This window comes from Neoarius graeffei, chromosome 18 (genome assembly GCF_027579695.1).
Source record: "Neoarius graeffei isolate fNeoGra1 chromosome 18, fNeoGra1.pri, whole genome shotgun sequence".
In the NCBI taxonomy this organism is placed as follows: domain Eukaryota; kingdom Metazoa; phylum Chordata; class Actinopteri; order Siluriformes; family Ariidae; genus Neoarius; species Neoarius graeffei.
The window spans coordinates 5,890,394-5,911,527 of record NC_083586.1 but is presented as its reverse complement, the minus strand read 5'-3'; the positions used below and the strand labels follow the sequence as shown (position 1 = coordinate 5,911,527).

The window sequence follows — 21,134 nt, the reverse complement described above, 5'->3', positions numbered from 1 at the left end:
GCCTCATTAGCCGGTTAAAGTCGGTTAACCTATGAGTTTAAACAGGGATGCAAATGGCGGATGCGCCTTTTTCATGGCTGGATCGCGCAGACCCGATTTTTTTTTTTAGGGGGGGCGTTGGAGTGTCTGAATAATTTCATCAGAGTAAATTCTGTATTAAAATTACTAAATAAGCAAATGCCGTTACAGTCCATGAAACATAGGAAGTATGAGAAGAAAACAGTAAATTAGAAAGCTGCCCACGTTTTCGTGGAAGCTGCGCAAATGTGCGCAGCTTTTTGATTTACTGTTTTTCAGACAAAAACATACATATTTACAACCCTGTCATTATCTGGAACTGAGTTTAAATTTCAAACATTCTTAAGATAAAACATCCTGCATAGTCTCTTTATGATAAACGTCTTAATGCCACTTACCCGTGAGGTTTTCAAGTAGACATTCTTCTTCGGTACCTTCCAGAGGTATAGTTGAGATACCCATCCCCCAACAAAATATTTATAAGCTTCCAGGCTCTTGTAAGCTTTGAGGGCTTTGCCAGTGTAACACGATTCACGATTAATGAGAAAATTGTAAATGTCGTGGTAGGCCAGATCGGGCAAATCGCCGGCACCGCAGCTCCGAATTTCCCTGAACAAGGATTGCGGCAAGTTGTACGGATCTGCAATCCCCAACCTGGAACACTTTTCCATGTAAAGCTGCCTCATGTCACCTTCAAGATGCTGAACAAACTTAGACAAGTAATCGCGTGATGTAGATGGGGTATTTTCCGAATTTTCTTGGGGATTACTGCCTGGATCCATTACGCTCGCGCAAGGTAAACTATCCTGATGCCGTCCAATGTGACGGAGTGGGCGGAGTACACACGTGTGGGTCACGTGACTGCACATCCTCTATACCCAGGGTTGGGACTAGCACTAAATATGCACTGGCTTATGCAACCCCAGCGGCTGATTATTATTTTTTTTTACCTCATCTGCATGTCTTTGAACTGTGGAAGGAAACTGGAGCGCCCAGAGGAATTCCACACAGACAACATGCAAACTTCACCCAGAAAGTCCCCCGCTAGCCATGAAGTTCAAACCTGGAACCATTTTGCTGTGTGGCAACAGTGCTAACTACTACACCACCACACAACTCTCAAAGCTGCTTATATCTTAGTGCTGCTCAGAATGTAGTACTTCATTTTTGATAGTAACAGCTCTGACAGTATTTCCAGCTGCAAAGCCAAAAGTACTGGAACAGCAAGGCCAATTCTGTTGCTTTTTTTGCCACACACTGAAGACATTTGTGTTTGAGGTCAAAAGATGAAGATATGATAGGTCAAAATTTCAGCTTTTATTTACTGATATTTACATCTAGATGTGTTAACAGAATGGTGTTGGCTTTTTGCACAGTCAAATGCAGGGACTTTCAGGTGGATGATGACTATCCAGGATCTTGACAAGCTCCTGCAAAACATGAGATTGCTCTGCTAACAATTCTTTCACTGAATTCCCCTTTATAACTTAACAAGCTGGCATAATAGGGGACGTCATGGCCTAATGGTTAGAGAGGCAACTTTGGAACAAAAAGGTTGTTGGTTTGGGTCTCTGTATCAGCAGGAATGGCTGAAGTACCCTTAAGCAAGGCACCAAACCCCAAGCTGCTTTCCTGGATCTGTTATATGTCACCCTGGATAAAAGTGGCTCTTTCATGTAATATGTTTTCAAAATTTGTCCATTGGGATTGTTGAAAATAAAATACCTCAAAATACTGCTGGAAAAGTTTTCAGAACACAGGTTTCAGTGGGCTGGCTGAATCATGTCCTAAATTGGGAATGTTTGAACCATAGACGATTTTGTTGAAGTATTGTACTTGCATTCTTTTCAAAGAACACTTTTGACCATGCCATCAAAATCTAACCAATTTTCTAACCTTTCCTCAAAACAGACTCTCTGTACTTGAGCATGTCACAGCGAAAGAATGATTTGAAGCAGTGGCTGGATCAGAGAAGGTGAATGCCTTCTAATCGGTTTTTCAGCTAAGTTTTGACTTTTCCATCCAAGAAGGCAATGGATGAGAAGCCTAATGCTCTCCCGATTGAACTATTTAGACGCTAAACTTTACTTTAAAAAAAAAGAAAAAAAAACACACCATTGAAGATAAATCAGTCACCATGAACCCTTTTTGGCTGTGTTGTTTCCAGCAGAATATAGTAAATGGAATTATTGCAGTAGTTGTAAATCATGGCCTGAGTATGACATTGCTGGCCTATATGTGTACAACTGCCTCTTCACCACACTGAACCTCATATACAGTTTAGATTTAAAATTATTATTATTATTATTATTATTATTATTTTAATTTTGATCTCAACACAAAGAAATTAAAACTCACTTGGGAATTTTTGGATCCAGCTGGATCCTTCTTCAGCTGTGATGAACTGGGCTAAGAAGTGATGTCAGTGCACAGATGTGCTCTGACAAGCTTAGTGTAGATCTCTGGAAGTTGGTATCTCCTCCCCCTCTCTACTGAGGGTCAGCTGCAGGGCATGGATGTAGAGTGCCTTCTTAACACCATGCTCAAACCACCTGGGGTCCCTGTCTAGCACTTTAACGTCCTCAATGTTGACGCTGTGGTCAGGACAAGCCTTGTGTATGTGGTATGACACCTCAGAGGAGTTGACTGAGCTAGGACGCCTATGCTCCCTGAACCCCTGTTTGAGGTGTCATACTACATACGCAAGGCCTGTCCTGACCACAGTGTCAACATTGAGGACGTTAAAGTGCTAGACAGAGACCCCAGGTGGTTTGAGTGTGGTGTTAAGGAGGCAGTCTACATCTGTACCCTGTAGCCAAATTTTATATAAATCCTTTATGTCACTATTTGTGTCACATGATGGACAATCAGTGGAAAAGTTGTTTTTTGAGGGTACCCTGTTTTGAGGGTTCAAAGGAAAGGTATATTAAGACATTTTTGAATGTGAAAAACACCAGATGGTATGAGCAGGGCATTAATTGAATCAAAGGAACCTGTTGAAAATGTGTGTCCAAAGTCCTGACATGCTTTGACTCTTAAAGAAATAGAAGAGCGGAGCCTGGAAAGCTCAGACAGGACCGCATCAGTGTTTTAATCTGATGGTCCAATGATGAATTCTGTCTTTGTCAGAGGAACAGACTTGTTTATTAGTCAATTTGTCTCCTTGTTCCAATAAGACAAGTATGGTTGAAAATGGTGATGCTTGTCAAAGGAGTCCAATACATTGACAAGAAAGGTTTTCCTTGAACCAAGATAAGACTTTAGCATGACTGTTATAAAGCAGACTCATGCTGGTAACATTTTCCAAGTGACTTGATGATCAAACTTCTTGGAAAAGGTGGCAGAGCGCTGCTTTGTATGAGGTATACAGAGACAAGATGACACCTTGTTGGCTTGAACATGCAACCTTCTGATCTGGAGTCATGCTGGTAACATTTTCCAAGTGACCTGATGGTCAAAATTCATGTTCTAAAAGAAAATACATGTCCTATGGTTCAATACAGCTCACCTTAGAGCCTGCACAGCTCAGTAGATAGGACCAAGGTTCAACATTCTTTGAGTTACCGATACCATTTTCTGAAGCTCAGACATCCTTCAACAAGGCCACTGAAACCTGAGTTCTGAAAGCTTCTCAAGCAGTATTTTGCGGCATTTTTTCGAGCAAGCCCAATGGACAAATTTTGTAAACATATTACATTAGGTTGCGAAGTTATGAAAGGCACTTTGGTGAAAGAGTTGCTAGCAGAGCAGTATTACCTTTTTGCATGATGGTCATCCTAGAGATTGGAGTCCATCTGAAAGTCTCTGCAAAAAGCCAACAGCATTCTGTTGGTGCATGACCTCAATGTGATTTGAACATGCAACCTTCTGATCTGGAGTCAGATACACGACCGTTGCACCTGAGCTAAAAGGTTGTAGACCTTTTAGCTCAGGCGCAAAGGTCTACATCATGGTACAAAGTTTGCATCGCTCTGAACTTGAGCTTTTACAGAGGATGAGCTCAATATGAAGCATAACCAGGCTGGATTTCCCTTCCCAATATATTAATGGATATTTCCAAGATCATATGGCAGTTCTCACCTCAGTGTGTGAATATAAAGTGTGGACAACTGATGCTCAACTTAGGCACTTGTCATCCAATGTGACAACACCAAGGTGTCAACTTTCTTTCAGTTAAATTCACACTTTTACATTTTATATGAATCCTTTATGTCACTATTTGTGTCACATGATGGGCAATCAGTGGAAAAGTTGGTTTTTGAGGGTACCCTGTTTGAGGGTTCAAAGGAAAGGTATATTACGACATTTTTGAATGCGACAAACACCAGATGGTATGAGCAGGGCTTCAATTGAATCAGAGGAGCCTGTTGAAAATGTGTGTCCAAAGTCCTGACATGCTTTAACCCTTAAAGTCATCCTAGAGATTGGAGTCCATCTGAAAGTCTCTGCAAAAAGCCAACAGCATTCTGTTGGTGCATGACCTCAATGTGATTTGAACATGCAACCTTCTGATCTGGAGTCAGATACACGACCGTTGCACCTGAGCTAAAAGGTTGTAGACCTTTTAGCTCAGGCGCAAAGGTCTACATCATGGTACAAAGTTTGCATCGCTCTGAACTTGAGCTTTTACAGAGGATGAGCTCAATATGAAGCATAACCAGGCTGGATTTCCCTTCCCAATATATTAATGGATATTTCCAAGATCATATGGCAGTTCTCACCTCAGTGTGTGAATATAAAGTGTGGACAACTGATGCTCAACTTAGGCACTTGTCATCCAATGTGACAACACCAAGGTGTCAACTTTCTTTCAGTTAAATTCACACTTTTACATTTTATATGAATCCTTTATGTCACTATTTGTGTCACATGATGGGCAATCAGTGGAAAAGTTGGTTTTTGAGGGTACCCTGTTTGAGGGTTCAAAGGAAAGGTATATTGCGACATTTTTGAATGCGACAAACACCAGATGGTATGAGCAGGGCTTCAATTGAATCAGAGGAGCCTGTTGAAAATGTGTGTCCAAAGTCCTGACATGCTTTAACCCTTAAAGAAACAGAAGCATGGAGCCTGGAAAGCTCAGCAGCGCAGCAGTGTTTTAATCTGATGGTCCAATGCTTAATTCTGTCTTTGTCAGAGGAACAGACTTGCTTTTTAGTCAATTGGTTTCCTTGTTCCAAAAAGACAGGTATGGTTGAAAATTGTGATGCTTGTCAAAGGAGTCCAATACCATAACAAGAAAGGGATTCCTTGAACCAAGATAAGACTTTAGAATAATGGTCATAAAGCATACTTCATGATGGTAACATTTTCCAAGTGACCTGATGGTCAAACGTTTTCATGTTTGAAAAGAAAATATGTCCTATGGTTCAGTACAGCTCACCTTATAGCCTGCACAACTCAGTAGATAGGACCAAGATTCAAATTCTATGAGTTAACTATATCATTTTGCAGGTTAACCAAGTACTTTTGATCATTATTTGTGCCAGATGATGGGCAATCATTTGGAAAAGGTGTTTTGTATGAGTTCTACAGAGACAAGATGACACCTTGTTGGCTTGAACACGCAACCTTCTGATCTGGAATCATGCTGGTAACATTTTTCAATTGACCTGATGGTCAAAATGCTTCATGTTCTAAAAGAAAATACATGTCCTATGGTTCAAGACAGCTCACCTTAGAGCCTGCACAGCTCAGTAGATCGGACCAAGGTTCAACATTCTTGGAGTTACCTATACCAGTGATTTTCAACCTATGGGCCGCGGCCCTCTGGTGGGTCACGGAGGCATTGCAAGGGGGCCATCAAATCATTTTCTCATCTCATCTCATTATCTCTAGCCGCTTTATCCTTCTACAGGGTCGCAGGAAAGCTGGAGCCTATCCCAGCTGACTATGGGCGAAAGGCGGGGTACACCCTGGACAAGTCGCCAGGTCATCACAGGGCTGACACATAGACACAGACAACCATTCACACTCACATTCACACCTACGGTCAATTTAGAGTCACCAGTTAACCTAACCTGCATGTCTTTGGACTGTGGGGGAAACCAGAGCACCCGGAGGAAACCCATGCAGACACGGGCAGAACATGCAAACTCCACACAGAAAGGCCCTCGCTGGCCACGGGGCTTGAACCCGGACCTTCTTGCTGTGAGGTGACAGCGCTAACCACTACACCACCGTGCCACCAAATCATTTTCTAAAAATCTTAATATAATATTTGTGTGTGCCTGAGTGTCCAAAAATAATAAAAAAGTGCTACCATCTCCTGAATTATATTTGTGGTTTTCAAAGTAAAAGGATGAACGTTGCAACCCCTTATTGGCTGTTGACTTGTTACAATCCGTGGCAAAGTCAGTGTAAACAGTGGTAGTTGTCATGGTGAGGATACAAAGTTAAGCTAGTTTAGGCGCCAAAAAGGTGCATCAAAATGGATAGGTGGTTAGCAACAGCGAGAACTAAAAGAAAAGAGATTCCAGAGGCTGAGGGCGAGTCTACAAGTGATCATCACCCTGCCAAAAAGAAAAGAAAATGCCTAAGAAAATACAGTGATGAGTACTTGGGTCTTGGATTTTATTGGACTGGCTCAGAGGCTGAACAACTCCCGCTGTGTCTGGTATGCTCCGAAACACTTTCGAATGAAGCCTTGAAGCCCTGTAAACTGCGCCGTCACCTCCAGACAAAGCATGGGGAGTACGCGAACAAGCCACTACAGTTCTTTAAGAACAAGCTCAAAGAATACCAGAGCAAGAGAAAAATAATGGAAGGTACTGCCAGGGGCAGTGACAATGCAAAGGCTGTGGAAGCGTCATATCTGGTCTCCGAGCTCATCGCTAAGACGGGAAAACCACACACTGATGGAGGGAACTAGATTCTTCCAGCTACTAAAAAGATAGTTGAGGTGATGTTGGGAGAGAAAGCAGTGCTGCCGATCAAACTCCTTTCACTGACGGATAACACTGTCAAGCGCAGAATTGATGACATGGCAGACAATGTGCTACATCAGCTGATAGAGAACATAAAAGGGAGCCGGTTTTATGCCATCCAACTGGACGAATCAACTGACATTGCCAATGTATCAAATCTGCTTGCCTACATCCGATACGAAAAGAATGGCGAAATAAAGGAAGACCCTTTGTTTTGTAGACCTCTGCCAACCCGTTCAACTGCTGAGGCAATTTTTGACATTTTGAATGCTTTCGTAGTTTCCAATGGTATTGAATGGTCCAAATGTGTTGGGGTGAGCACTGATGGAGTGCGTGCAATGCTGGGCCAGCACAGCGGAGTTGTCAGTCGTGTAAAAGCGGTGGCCCCTCAAGTGAGCTCTGTCCACTGCAGTATACACCGCGAAGCACTGGCTGCAAAGAAAATGCCCCTGAATCTGAAGACTGTTTTAGACCAGGCAGTCAAAGCCGTTAACTTCATCAAAAGCCATCCACTGCAAACACGTTTATTTTCCGTGCTGTGTGGAGAGATGGGCAGTGATCACCAGCAGCTGTTGTTACACACAGAAGTGCGATGGCTCTCGAGGGGAAAGGTGCTGACGCGCCTTTTCAAGCTGCGGGATGAAGTGCGCGTGTTTTTTCTCGACTCAAAGTTTGAACTCGCACACTGCTTCAGTGATTTTGAATGGCTGGCTAAATTGTGTTATCTCGCCGACATTTTCAGCCACTTAAATGCTTTGAATCTAGCTCTTCAGGGAACCCCTGTTAACATGTTCAAGGTCCAGCACAAAGTGGAGGGAGCGATAAGAAAACTCATGCAGTGGGATAAGCGTGTCGACCAGTCAAATTATGACTCCTTTGAAAACTTGTCAGATTTTTTGACAAAGGAAGAGAGGCAGCTTCCCATCCATGTGACTAACGCAATCAAAGAGGACCTCCATGGTTTGAAAACACAGCTGCGTGAATACTTCCCTCCCCTCAATGCACAATGCAGTTGGATTGAAAATCCATTCGGCGTTCACAGTGACAAGGCCATTGCTGCCCTGAGCGCAAAAGAGCAAGACAGTCTTCTGGATCTCTCCTGCGACACCGCATTGAAGCTGGTCTTCTCACAGAAGCACCTGATAAACTTTTGGCTTCATGTTGCTTCTGAGTATCCCGATCTGGCCGACAGAGCTGTGAGATTTCTGATGCCTTTTCCGATGACGTACCTATGTGAGTGCGGGTTTTCTGCACTAGTGGCGCTGAAGACAAAGTACAGAAATAAACTGAATGTTGAGCCAGATCTTCGACTTCGACTGTCATCCATTGTGCTAGACATAAAGTATCTGGTTGGCACCATGCAACATCAGCCTTCACATTAGGTGCAATGCATTGGTTTTGCTTCATTGCAATTATTTTTTTGACAGAATATATGATGTTGTTGAGTAATGCACACTGACCTTCCTGCATATTAATTCAGTTCAGTCCTAAATATTCTATTTTCACATCAAAATAATAAAATGTTACCCTTTTATGTGGTTACTGCATTTCTCATAGTTCTATTCAGTCCTAAATGTTCCATTTTTAATATTAAAATAAAAATTGGTCTTAAAATGCATTCATTTGCCTTGGTATTATTTATTGGGTCAGTGGTGGGCTGCGGACATTTGTGAGATCTTCAAGTGGGCCCTGACATAGAAAAGGTTGGGAACCCCTGACCTATACCATTTTCTGAAGCCAGGACATCTTTCAACAAGGCCACTGAAACCTGTGTTCTGAAAGCTAACTCTGACAAAGCTCGAAGCTTCTGCTCACAGTCTGACCATGGGCTATGACCAGCAACCCTTTGAGAGAGGGAAAATTTTCTTACAGATAACATCTCCACTCAGTCCTGCGTGCTTTGGTCACGATATCACTCCTGCAGCCCCTTAGAAATGGGACTGTGTAAAGTTCTTTTAAACTCCAACAAAAATCAAACCTGTGCATATTGTGTCTTATTATGGATGAGAAGATTCTAAGTTTGGCTTGTGGCTGGCATGGCTCTCTTTTATCCCATGCAATGTTCTGGATAATGCACTTTCTAATCACAACAAAGTTCAAGCTGCTAGCCACACAACTAAACAAAATGAAAATTGACATCTACTTTTCTGGAAAAATTCTGGGTTCTCAACAATGGCCTAAGCATTTTAAAGGTGGCCTTTAGACTTTAAGGCTGTCCAATATGGTCTAGTGGTCAGGATTCCTGGATTTCACTGAGGTGGCCTGGGTTTGATGGGAATGTGTCTTTCTTGTGCCACCCCAGTTGCAAGTCATGTGACCTTGAGTGAAACCTTCATTCCATAGGCTCTCACTTTCATGAGTCCTTTTGGTGTCATGATGGGACAAGAAGTCTGATGACAGAGCAGAAGATTCCAGGATGGACTCCTGGCTTACTCAACTTAGCTCTCTCTTACCCCATCTGAGGTCCTGGGGTCGGTTGTTTGTGAACTCCAAACTTGTATGAGACCTCTGATCTGTTGAGGAGTGTTGGCTATAAGCCCATATTGAAAGAGGGTGCAGTCCCAACAATTAAAGAAAAATAGAACAAGAAAATAATTTATTTAATTTTATTTTTTAAAAGTGAATTCAGTTGCACCAGTCCTCCTGGAGCGTGAGCTAAGGCTTGTTGCTAAAACCCAGGATAGAACGGGACGGGACATATCGCTCGGGCAGTGACCTCCCCGCGGTTGTTGCTAAAACCGGTGACATCCCACTCCATCCCGGGTTTTAGTACTTGCCTGAGCCAAGCAGTAATGGCGGAATACACAGTATAGAGAGAATGAGTGGAGCAGCTGTCTTATTTCTAAATTGGATATTGCTGCCATCTCGCCCTTACATAGAAGAAGTGAATGAACAGAGAACTGAACGGACAACTGAAAGTCAGATTGTTTCAAAACAATCGGCCACAAGATCAGCCTTCAAGAAGAGAGAACACAGACGGGTAAGCTCCGATTCTCATTTGGATAAAAAAACAAAAACACCACGTTGTTTACCTGCATTTAGATTAATACATGTAACTTGTACTGTGTGTTTAAGTTACCGATATAAGATTATTTAATTTGCTTCAGAATGTGATTGTCTCAGTTCATCTGATTATTTAAATGCTGTTAATGTAATGTGTTCTGAATCGTATATTTTCCACAAGTATTACTGGGGGCTTCTGCCTCCAAACCCCTGGTTATTAATTTCATTCTTGCTCAGTCATTGAATCAGTTGATTGGGCTTAAATGCCATTGCATTAGTTAGAAAGAAACTCCACCCCCTAGCATCGACACACACATGCCCAATGTAGTTTCCGTGGTGCTACTGTCACTATAGCGCAGTTGTCCTACAGCACTATAAATAAATACATTTATTAATTTATTTCATTTAATTTCAGTCTATGTTGAAAACGCATCCAATGAAAATGTCCTACCTGTTGTGGCACTCTGTTTTGCCTTGGCCCACTTCAGTACCTCACAGTGACTATCAAGAGACAAAGAAGTAAACTCCAAATGAAGCTTGGTAGTTAGTGTGCGTGTGCGCATGCACACACACAATTCCAATTGAAGTTTTATCCCATAATGTTACTCCAACACCGAACTGATGACGTTATCAACTAAATGTTGCCAGATAACAAAATCTAACAATTTCATGTGTTAATAGTTTATTTTGGTCAGATTATGTACACTAGATTTGCCCCATTCCATGCACAAAAATAAAGGCCACCTATCATAGCAGGGCCCCACTACTAGGGGCCACAACCACCACGAGCCCAGTGACGCAGCAGTGGTGGTAAATCATAACTTAAATCATGGTCTCAAGAAAGTATTAAGGTTCATACTGAATATTTGAAGTGCTTTATTACCAATGGACATGAGAAATAAACTGAATGTTTATCCAAGGTGGCTTTATAATTATAGGGAACAAATAAATAAATAAATAAATAAATAAAAATAAAGTCCACCAAATAGAGGCCAGGATGTCATTCCAATGGTGTAGCAGCCAAAGGCCCATGAAAAGGAGCATGAAAATAAGTCCCACACCGCCGCGATGCCACCGGCAACATCACTCGGACCATGACGCCAAGCACTAAAGCACAGAGTGCTGGACAACCACAATGTTAAAATGAGCAATGAGCTCACTGCAGTCCATAGAGGATTTTGATGTGACGTCACAGGTCACGTGATGCCCCGGTGTCCGCCATTTTGAAGGTCAAGCTAGCTAATGTCAACAACATAGTAGCTGGTATGTTACTGTAGCAATGTTTACGTTCAGTCATTTGGATGACTGTTAAAACCTTTCAGTCTCAAGTTTGTCCTTGACTGTATTTACTAGTTTACTGAGCTAGCACGCTCGGGCAGGCTGGGAGCGAGCGCGCTAGCTCGGGCAGGCTGGGAGTGAGCGCGCTAGCTCGGGCAGGCTGGGAGCTAGCGCGCTAGCTCAGGCAGGCTGGGAGCTAGCGCCCTAGCTCGGGCAGGCTGGGAGCTAGCGCCCTTGCTCCCTCCCAGCCTGCCCGAGCTAGCGCACTTGCTCCCAGCCTGCCCGAGCTAGCGCGCTCACTCCCAGCCTGCCCGAGCGCGCTAGCTCCCAGCCTGCCCGAGCTAGCGCGCGTGCTCCCAGCCTGCCCAAGCGCACTAGCTCAGTAAACTAGTAAATACAGTAAAAGAAAAACTTGAGGCTGAAAGGTTTTAACAGTCATCCATATGACTGAATGTAAACATTGCTACAGTAACATACCAGCTATTATGTTGTTGACATTAGCTAGTGCTAACAGCTAGCTGCTAGTGCACTGCTACAACTACACCGACCCTAATAATACAGTTCTTGGTCATTGCCTGGTAACAGCAAATTTATAACGGGCCATGTCTCAACAGACTAAGAAGTTATTTCAATGACATTTAATAACATTTTGTTTATCCTGAGGACCGAAAGTAAATGAAAATGTGAACAAACCTTAGCTGTAATAAGATGGTGACCACCGGCTCCAGGGACGACCCGCTGATGTAGGCATGTTACCCAGCCTGGTTTTTAACGACATAGGTATACAGATCATGTGGGCCGAAGTCAGGTAAAGACGAGGGCTTCGTGTACTTCCGTACGTCAGTGAACAATCCTGGTGGAAGCAGGTAAACGTGGTTCTCTAAGCCTGCTAACCTCAATTTTTGCAAATACCTCTCCCTCTGCTCACCCTGTAAATGCCCTACATCGCTGGATAGTGAAGGTGTTTTCTGCATCTCGCTCCTTTTTCTTTTATGTTTTTTCCCTGGTATTTCCCACACGCCTGACTGCAGGTCAGGAAGATCACCCACGCTGCAGTGCTGCAAAGCCAGAAAAAGATAGCCTGGTAACGTGTACGGATCACGTACACCAGCATCATTGATTTTCTGGTGATATCGCTTCTTACTCGCGTCATCTAGGCTGGATAAAATACTCGACAATGAGACTTTGTCATGATCAACAGTGTATCGCTACCGGTAGTCGCTATATTTGTGACCGTCAAAATGGCGGCATAAATATTGTCGCTATGGAAACAATGACGTAGGCCGAAATCCTCTATAGCTAGGAGCACAGGCATTACCCACGGCGAACCAAGGCCTGGAGGGAGCCAATGCCCAAAACTGGGTCCGGAGCTACACCACAACCAGTGGACAAAAACACTCAAACAAAAACAAACATCAAACTACACAACCACACGCACAAAACTAAAATAAAATTAAATTAAAAAAAAGAGATTGATTGCCTTATTCTGAACAGTAAAGAAGATATAAAAACAAAAAAAAAAACCATATCAACATACCAAGACATACCAACATGGTATAATATCGACCAAATCAAATCATATATACAGATACTTATGTTATGCATATATACACACATACAATAGATATATACAATACATACATATACACATATACACATACCTATAACTATACATATCCATACATACACAGACACCCATATCATAATTATGCATATATATTATATACAATTATGCGCATATACACACACACACAAACCCTCACTTTTTATATAATATATCCGTATGTACCCATACCCACATATACTGTATACATTAATTCCTCCTCCCTATACCTCATAAAGATCTGTTCCTTATACCTTTTTTTGAACTGGTTTATAGTTGTACATTTCATGAGCTCCACATTCAAACTTTTCCATAGCTTTACTCCACAAATAGAAATACTGAACGTTTTTAACATTGTCCTAGCACTGCGAATTTTAAATTTCAATTTCCCCCTAAAATTATAGCCCCCCTCTCTATCCGAGAACATTATTTGGATATTCCTTGGTATTTTATAATTCCTTACTTTGTACATTACTAAGGCAGTTTTATATTCTATAATATCCCTGAATTTTAAACATTTTGAATTTAAGAATAGTGAATTAGTATGATTTCGGTAACCAGCACTATGAATTATTCTTATAGCTCTTTTTTGAAGTATAGTTATTGCATGAAGTGAACATTTATACGTATTTCCCCACACCACTGAGCAATAATTTACGTACGGTAAAACCAGGGAACAGTAAAGAATGCGGAGTGAATTATAGTCCAGGATGTGCTTAGCTTTACTCAACACAGATATGCTTCTTGACAGTTTCATTAGTATGCATTTTATATGCGATTTCCAATTAATTCTATCATCTATTATTACCCCAATAAATTTATTGTTAGAAACTCTTTCAATATCAACACCATCTACCTGTACATTTATTGCACTATTTATTTTATAATTGTTAAATAACAGGATTTTTTTTGACAGATTTAATGATAATTTATTTCGATCAAACCAACTTTTTAACCTGCAGAATTCTGAAGAGATTGTTTTCTAACTCATGTAAATTTGTTCCAGAACAAAACATATTTGTGTCATCTGCAAATAATACCATCTTAAATATCTTTGATACATTGCACATAGGGCAGCACGGTGGTGTAGTGGTTAGCGCTGTCGCCTCACAGCAAGAAGGTCCTGGGTTTGAGCCCCGGGGCCGGCGAGGGCCTTTCTATGTGGAGTTTGCATGTTCTCTGCGTGGGTTTCCTCTGGGTGCTCCGGTTTCCCCCACAGTCCAAAGACATGCAGGTTAGGTTAACTGGTGACTCTAAAATTGACCGTGAATGGTTGTCTATGTATCGGCCCTGTGATGACCTGGCGACTTGTCCAGGGTGTACCTTGCCTTTCGCCCATAGTCAGCTGGGATAGGCTCCAGCTTGCCTGCGACCCTGTAGAAGGATAAAGCGGCTAGAGATAATGAGATGAGATGAGATGAGACATTGCACATATCATTTATCTAGAGAATAAACAGTTTAGGACCCAATACTGACCCCTGGGGGACACCACAATCAATATTAAAACGAGTTGAGACAGAGTCACCCAACTTCACAAATTGTGTCCTGTTGCTCAAATAACTTTTTATCCAATTTAATACAACTCCCCTTATCCCATATTGTTCCATCTTATTAATTAATATATCATGATTAATAGTATCAAAAGCTTTTTGAAGATCAATAAATATCCCAGCGACATATTTCTTATCATCTATAGTTACTGATTTCTTCAATTGATTCCATTAGTGCCATCTCTGTTGATCTATTTGCTCTAAATCAATATTGACTATCACTGAGTAGTTTGTATTTTTCAATGAATTTATCGAATCTGTTATTGAATAGTTTTTCAAGAATTTTGGAGAATTGAGGAAGTAAAGAAACAGGTCTATAGTTTGTGAAGTTGTGTTTGTCCCCAGATTTATACAATGGAATTACTTTTGCTATTTTCATATTGCTTGGAAATGTACCAGTTTGAAATGACAAGTTACAGATGTATGTTAATGGTTTAGAAATCCCCCAATAATAGTTTTCACTAGTTTCATATCAATATCATTACAATCTGTGGATATTTTATTATTACATTTATTAACTATATCAATAATTTCCTTCTCCTCTACTGGTGTAAGAAACATAGAACAAGAATTCCTCTTTATAATATTATCTATACAATCATCATTTGTTACCGGATCAGAGATATTTTGAGCTAATCTTGGTCCAACATTAACAAAAAAATTATTAAAACTATTAGCAACTACATCCATGCTATAATTTTCAATACCTTTGTCATTAAAGTATTTAGGGTAATGTATTTGTCCAGAGCCATCTTTAATAACACTATTTAATATATTCCATATTCCTTTAATATTATTTTTATTATATATTAATTTACCATAATAATCCTTCCTACATCTCCTTATGATACTCGTTAACTTGTTTTTATATTTTTTATATTTATTTTCTGCCTCTTTGGTTCTTAATTTAATAAATTCTCTATATAGAGTGTTTTTCTTCTTACAGGCATTTTGTAATCCCTTAGTAATCCAACGTTGGTCATTATAATTTTGTTTTATACTATATTGCTTCAGTGGGCAATTTTTATCATATAATAATTTGAATATACTTAAAAAGTTATCATATGCTCTATCAATGCTATTCTCTATATAAACTGATTCCCAATCTTGCATTCATAAATCATTATTTAATGCAAACATGGCCTCCTCAGTCCTAACTCTTCTATACTTAAGTTTATGGTCTGTCACTGTTACAACCAGCTAACCAGCGTAACACATGAATGACCCAAAAGACCAACAGACTCAAGTCTAGGGGATTTATTACAACTAAGGAGTTTACAATATAAGAAAATAGCAAATAAAAATAAAGACAATAACTAAATATGATAAGGGTAAATAACAGCATCAGCTGCAGGCGTGAAGGCAACCCCTCTTGCTCCTGGTCACAGCTCCCATTTATAGTGCACAACATGCCAGGTAGACCAATTGGAGACGTCCCACCAACAGGGAACACCTGGAAGACAATCAACAGACAAAACAAGAAAATACGGGAGAACCTACAGCCACCTAGAGGTAGAAGAGGGACATAACACCTCCACACCGAAATGGTGACTATAGTCTCCATAAATCAATATTTAATTACATACATAGGACCATGATGCACCGCATCCACTGACTCTGTTGGGTGCAATGCAATTTCAGAAACAAAAGAATACAGCCATGCTGTAATAACAAAACATGAAAACAAACACTCACACATAAAGATCAACACATTCACACAACACAGACAAAAAACTCAAAACAAATCCTATAACTTGGTTCATGAAACGCGCTTACAAAATATTTTCACTGTGAATATTTATTGTGTAATGGTGCAAAGTGAGAGAGAGAGAGAGAGAGAGAGAGAGAGACTCTGCCCTTAGGGCAGAGTCAATCCTGCCAGCAAAAATAGGGAAAAAAAGGAGCGATCTCACCTCTTCAGATGGTGGTTTAAGTCCTACAATACATTCCTCAAAAAGGGCATAGAAAAGCAAATTAATCCATCAACGTGTAGCATTCAATTTATTCCGGACCATTAAAGACGCCGCCTTCCATGTAGAATCATACATCATCCTCGCCGCCATATTGGATAGGTCAAAGCGGAGAATAAAGATTCATGTGCTGCATTTAACTGTACCAACAGGTTTACCGTCCAAACGAGATCACATGGGATTATCTTTCACAGGTGAGAAACAACAAATTAATCCATCAATGTGTAGCATTCAATTTATTCCGGACCATTAAAGACGCCGCCTTCCGCGTAGAATCATACGTCATCCTCGCCGACATATTGGATAGGTCAAAGCGGAGAATAAAGATTAGCTGCGTTTAACTGTACCAACAGGTTTGCCGTCCAAACGAGATCACATGGGATTACCTTTCACAGGTGAGACTGGAAAAATACTTTTCATTGTATTTGGTCATTATAATGTAATTTTACGAACAGATTTTCCTGACTTTGTGGCTAATATGAAGTCTCACGCATAATAGTTTATGCGCATGCGTCCTTACTACTTCTATTGTTCTGGTGTCTCTGAAGGGACCGTCTTACAGCGCCCCTAGAGGTGTGGCATGTGTATTGCATCATTTTCAGCAAGCGTTGCGTTGCCATATGGACCTGATATTTTACTGATTGTTGCCCATTTGGACGCGATATATTTTTAAATAACATCTCATTGCCGTTATCGTGTGGATGTAGCCCAAGATTGCAGATAACACACCCTGGCCCGTCCTGGCACGGACCAAATTCTTTGAACTTAATGCCTTCCCCCACGCACACACGCATACCAAGATTGCAGATAACAAAATTCCTGTGTCTCACATAGCTCACAAGCTAAAACTGCTTATGCACACACACACCCCACACACACACACACACTCTGTTTACAGAAGATTTCAATTCTGTTGCTATTAAATTGTTCAATTTTTCCTTTTCTTTATATTAAAATTTTTATTATCTTTTTTATAATAAACTCCATTATTATTGAAATTGTGTGGTGTCTATCTGCTGTTCTAATACTTTTGAAGTTGCCCAATCGCAAAGAATTCAAGGAAAGGTGTAGAAAAGTTGTAATATGGTAAGTGATCAATAATAATTTGAAGATACCATTTTTAGGTGTCTGGTAATTTACCCAGGATCAATGGTATGATTCACTAAATGATTCACTGATTCACTAAATGATTCATTGAACGATTCATTGAATGATTCACTTCAAACGATTCAAATGAGACTGATTCTATGATATGATTCAATTCAAATGAGTTAAATTAAAGGATCGATTCATCTCATCTCATCATCTCTAGCTGCTTTATCCTTCTACAGGGTCGCAGGCAAGCTGGAACCTATCCCAGCTGACTATGGGCAAAAGGCGGGGTACACCCTGGACAAGTCGCCAGGTCATCACAGGGCTGACACATAGACACAGACAACCATTCACACCTACGGTCAATTTAGAGTCACCAGTTAACCTAACCTGCATGTCTTTGGACTGTGGGGGAAACCGGAGCACCCGGAGGAAACCCACGCGGACACGGGGAGAACATGCAAACTCCGCACAGAAAGGCCCTCGCCGGCCCCAGGGCTCGAACCCAGGACCTTCTTGCTGTGAGGCGACAGTGCTAACCACTACACCACCGTGCCGCCAGGATTGATTCATTTTAATTATTAACCTTCAAATTTTAATGAGACTGATTTCATGTAATTATTAAAGATTGATCACTTATCCAGTCTTGAATACACAAAATCATTAATTACACCTACATAATTCATGCCCCGTGTGAGGCGATTGGTTTGTCGACTTCTTGAGTATTGTTACAGCAGATCAGCTACCAACTGATTCAGTACTGCTAAAGTACATCCCCAGGTGTGTTAAAACAGGAGTGTGATAACCATATCACAAATTCTAACAACCTATTGATAACTTAGGATAAGAGAACATCTCCAAACAATTAAACCTTGTTAACTAATTAATTACATAGTTAATATTAATTAATCCTAATTGATTAATAATTAACTCATTGATTGATTAATTACCCAATATCCAATCTAAGTAAAATGGCATCCCCTCGTGTCTCAGAGACTGAAGACAATGAGCAAGACGTGTCCCTTTTTGAGGTCATTGCAGACCTCATTCACTGCTCTGACTCCGATAGGGCAACCATTAGGGGCATGAGTAGGCATGAGTGCCAAGCTAGCATAATCAACTCAATAACACAAATGAGAGATCCAAAGAGAACAACAATCAGTGTCCAAGATGCACTAAGTAAACTATTCTTGTTACACTTCCAAGATGCTGATCAAGAGATCAGATCCCTGCACAGAGAGGTTGACAGGCTGACAACCAGCAACGCCGAGCTGACAGCCGAGGTCAATGATTTATCTAGGGAGCATAGCCTCTTGAAGGACTCCCTCGATGAGTGCACCGAAAGGCTAGAGAAAGCCGAGAAAGGCGCCGTAAGGGCTGCCAAGTAGCAGAACCCCAAAGAAGGGCACGAGGGGTGTGAGAGACCCCCAACCATGCATCAAAGTTTAGAGTGGGAAGAGGCGTCCGAACTGGACACCGAGGATTACCTGGTCGAGCACCAGGCGCCCCGCCAACCTCCATCAACCTCCACATATGGCAAATTGACCTACTTGCCAAAGATATCGAGCGATTCAATCCCGATAATAAAAGATCCAACGTAAATGATTATTTACGAGAAATTGACCGATGCCTGATGGACCTACTGTGAGCCACAACGAGAGAAGCTTAAACTGGTCTGGAAGACCTTCAGTAGTAGCGTCCATGCCTTTTTAGAGAGACTACCACCAAATGTTCGCGATAGTTATTCGAAACTTCGCAATTACATGCGGGAAGAATATGCGCCGTACACGGATGAAACCTCCGCGACATTGTGTGCAATACAAATTAGGCAGAAACGGTCTGAGGCACCTCGTGAGTATTATAGACGGCTACGTACCGCCTACTTTCAGGGTAGCAACACACCAGGTTTAGAAGAAGATAGGGGCTTCAAATCCCTTTTCTTACATAACCTCCACCCATGCGTGCGGAATCAAGTCACACTGACGTGTCGACAAAATTGCTACTCAATGAAGGAAACTAGGCAGCGAGCCCAAATGACCTGGGAGACCACTGTCAAAACCGTAAACGGAAACGATGATGAACCCAGAGTCCTTAGCCTCCAGGGTGAGGACAAGCCCCCGCTAACCTTAGAAGGAGGTGAAGCACCGAAAGGGGGACCCACCTGGAAAAATCCCGGTCCAGCCCGATCCTTGCCGAGCCATCACCAAGGTGAGTGGGAGAATCAGCAAGGTAAGGCCAGGAGAGACTGATGGCAAGGTCATAGTAACTATGGCAACTGCCCATCATGTAAACAGGGTCATAAGGAACAAAGCGGTTGGCAGCAAGACCATCATCCCCGCTCTGGCCAGAGATGGCAGGAGCGTTCTGACCGTAACACTAAACGTAGAGGTAGAAATGAACAACACAGTGACTCGGACCAACCTGATGAGTCCCACTCAGAACTGGACTCTTTGAAGGCCTGCTTGGCTGAATTTAGGAAACTGTTACAGGAACAGTCAAATTCCTCAACCGATAAAACCAAAGAGCCCAAGAAAAATGACAAAAGCTACCCACTGGCATGACTAGGCCAGGAACCATGAGTAGATCTCATGAAAGGGGGAGGAGATCCCTCTGAAACAGCAGGTGAGGGTCAGGATGTAGGGCCCCCCCCTGGTGGCGAAGGCAAACACACAAAATGCACCTCTCACGTGTGCTACAGTCTTCACCACCATCTCTGACACATGGCTCTCACAAGGTGACCCAATCCCAACCAAGCCCTGCAATATAAACTTAGTCAGCTTTACACAAATCAAAATCCCACAGTCGTTTCAACTGAGCAAATCGAGTACACATAAAAGAAGATTCTGTAGCCGAGATGAGAAACATCTGAAGAACAATCCTAGCAGTTTCTGAGTGACTGTACTATTTCAGTAGGGTACAGTGGTGAACGAATGGATAAGGCACTAGCCTCTTAAACCAGGAATTGTGCCTTTTAGTCCCACAGGGGCTGAGTGGTGCAGTGAGAGTGTGCTGGGCCAATTACCCAGAGGTTGAGAGCTTGAAAACATAATTTGCTAGTTCTGAGGTCTTTAATGCCAATGTTTTCCATGAGCCAGGCATTGTGGGTTCATGTCCCACCTGAGGTGTGAGGTCACCAGAGTGGTGCAGTGGGAGCATGCTGGACCCATAAGTTGATGGATCGAAACCTTTCTCTGCTTGTTCTGAGGTCTTTTCTGTCAATGATTTCCTTGAGTCAGGCAGTAGGGACTCAAGTCTCTTGTGGGGTATGAGGTTAGCAGAGTGGTGCAGCACAAGTGTGCTGGGCCTATAACCCAACAGTTGATGAATCAAAACCATCTTCTGCTAGTTCTGATGTCTTTTATGCCAGTGTTTTCCATGAGCCAGGCATTATGGGTTCAAGTCCCAGGTAAGCTGTAAGATGAGTAGAGTGGCACAGTGGAAGCATGCTGGGCCCATAACCCAGAGGTTGAGGGATTGAAACTGTCTTCTGCTAGTTCTGAGAGATTTTACACCAATGTTTTCCATGAGCCACAGATTGTGGGCTCAAGTCCTATCTCAGGTGTGAGGTGAACAGAGTGCCGCACCGGAAACACACTGGGCCCAGAACCCAGAGATCAAAACCATCTGTTGCTTTTTCTCTCCAGTTATCTTCCCAAAATTCCCAGCAGAGGCAATAAAATTCATCTATCTATCT

At 41.8% G+C, this 21,134-nt stretch overlaps 1 protein-coding gene across 1 annotated transcript; it reads left to right on the top strand.

The window, feature by feature from the left end:
* Positions 1 to 6,922: 6,922 nt before the first annotated feature.
* LOC132866586 (zinc finger BED domain-containing protein 5-like) lies at positions 6,923 to 8,326 on the top strand. The gene has a single exon (XM_060899394.1). The coding sequence runs from the start codon at positions 6,923 to 6,925 to the stop codon at positions 8,324 to 8,326; it is 1,404 nt and encodes a 467-aa protein (XP_060755377.1).
* Positions 8,327 to 21,134: the final 12,808 nt, after the last annotated feature.

Excerpts from the sequence above, each read along its gene's own strand:
- LOC132866586 (XM_060899394.1), top strand. The coding sequence starts at position 6,923 with ATGTTGGGAGAGAAAGCAGTGCTGCCGATCAAACTCCTTTCACTGACG.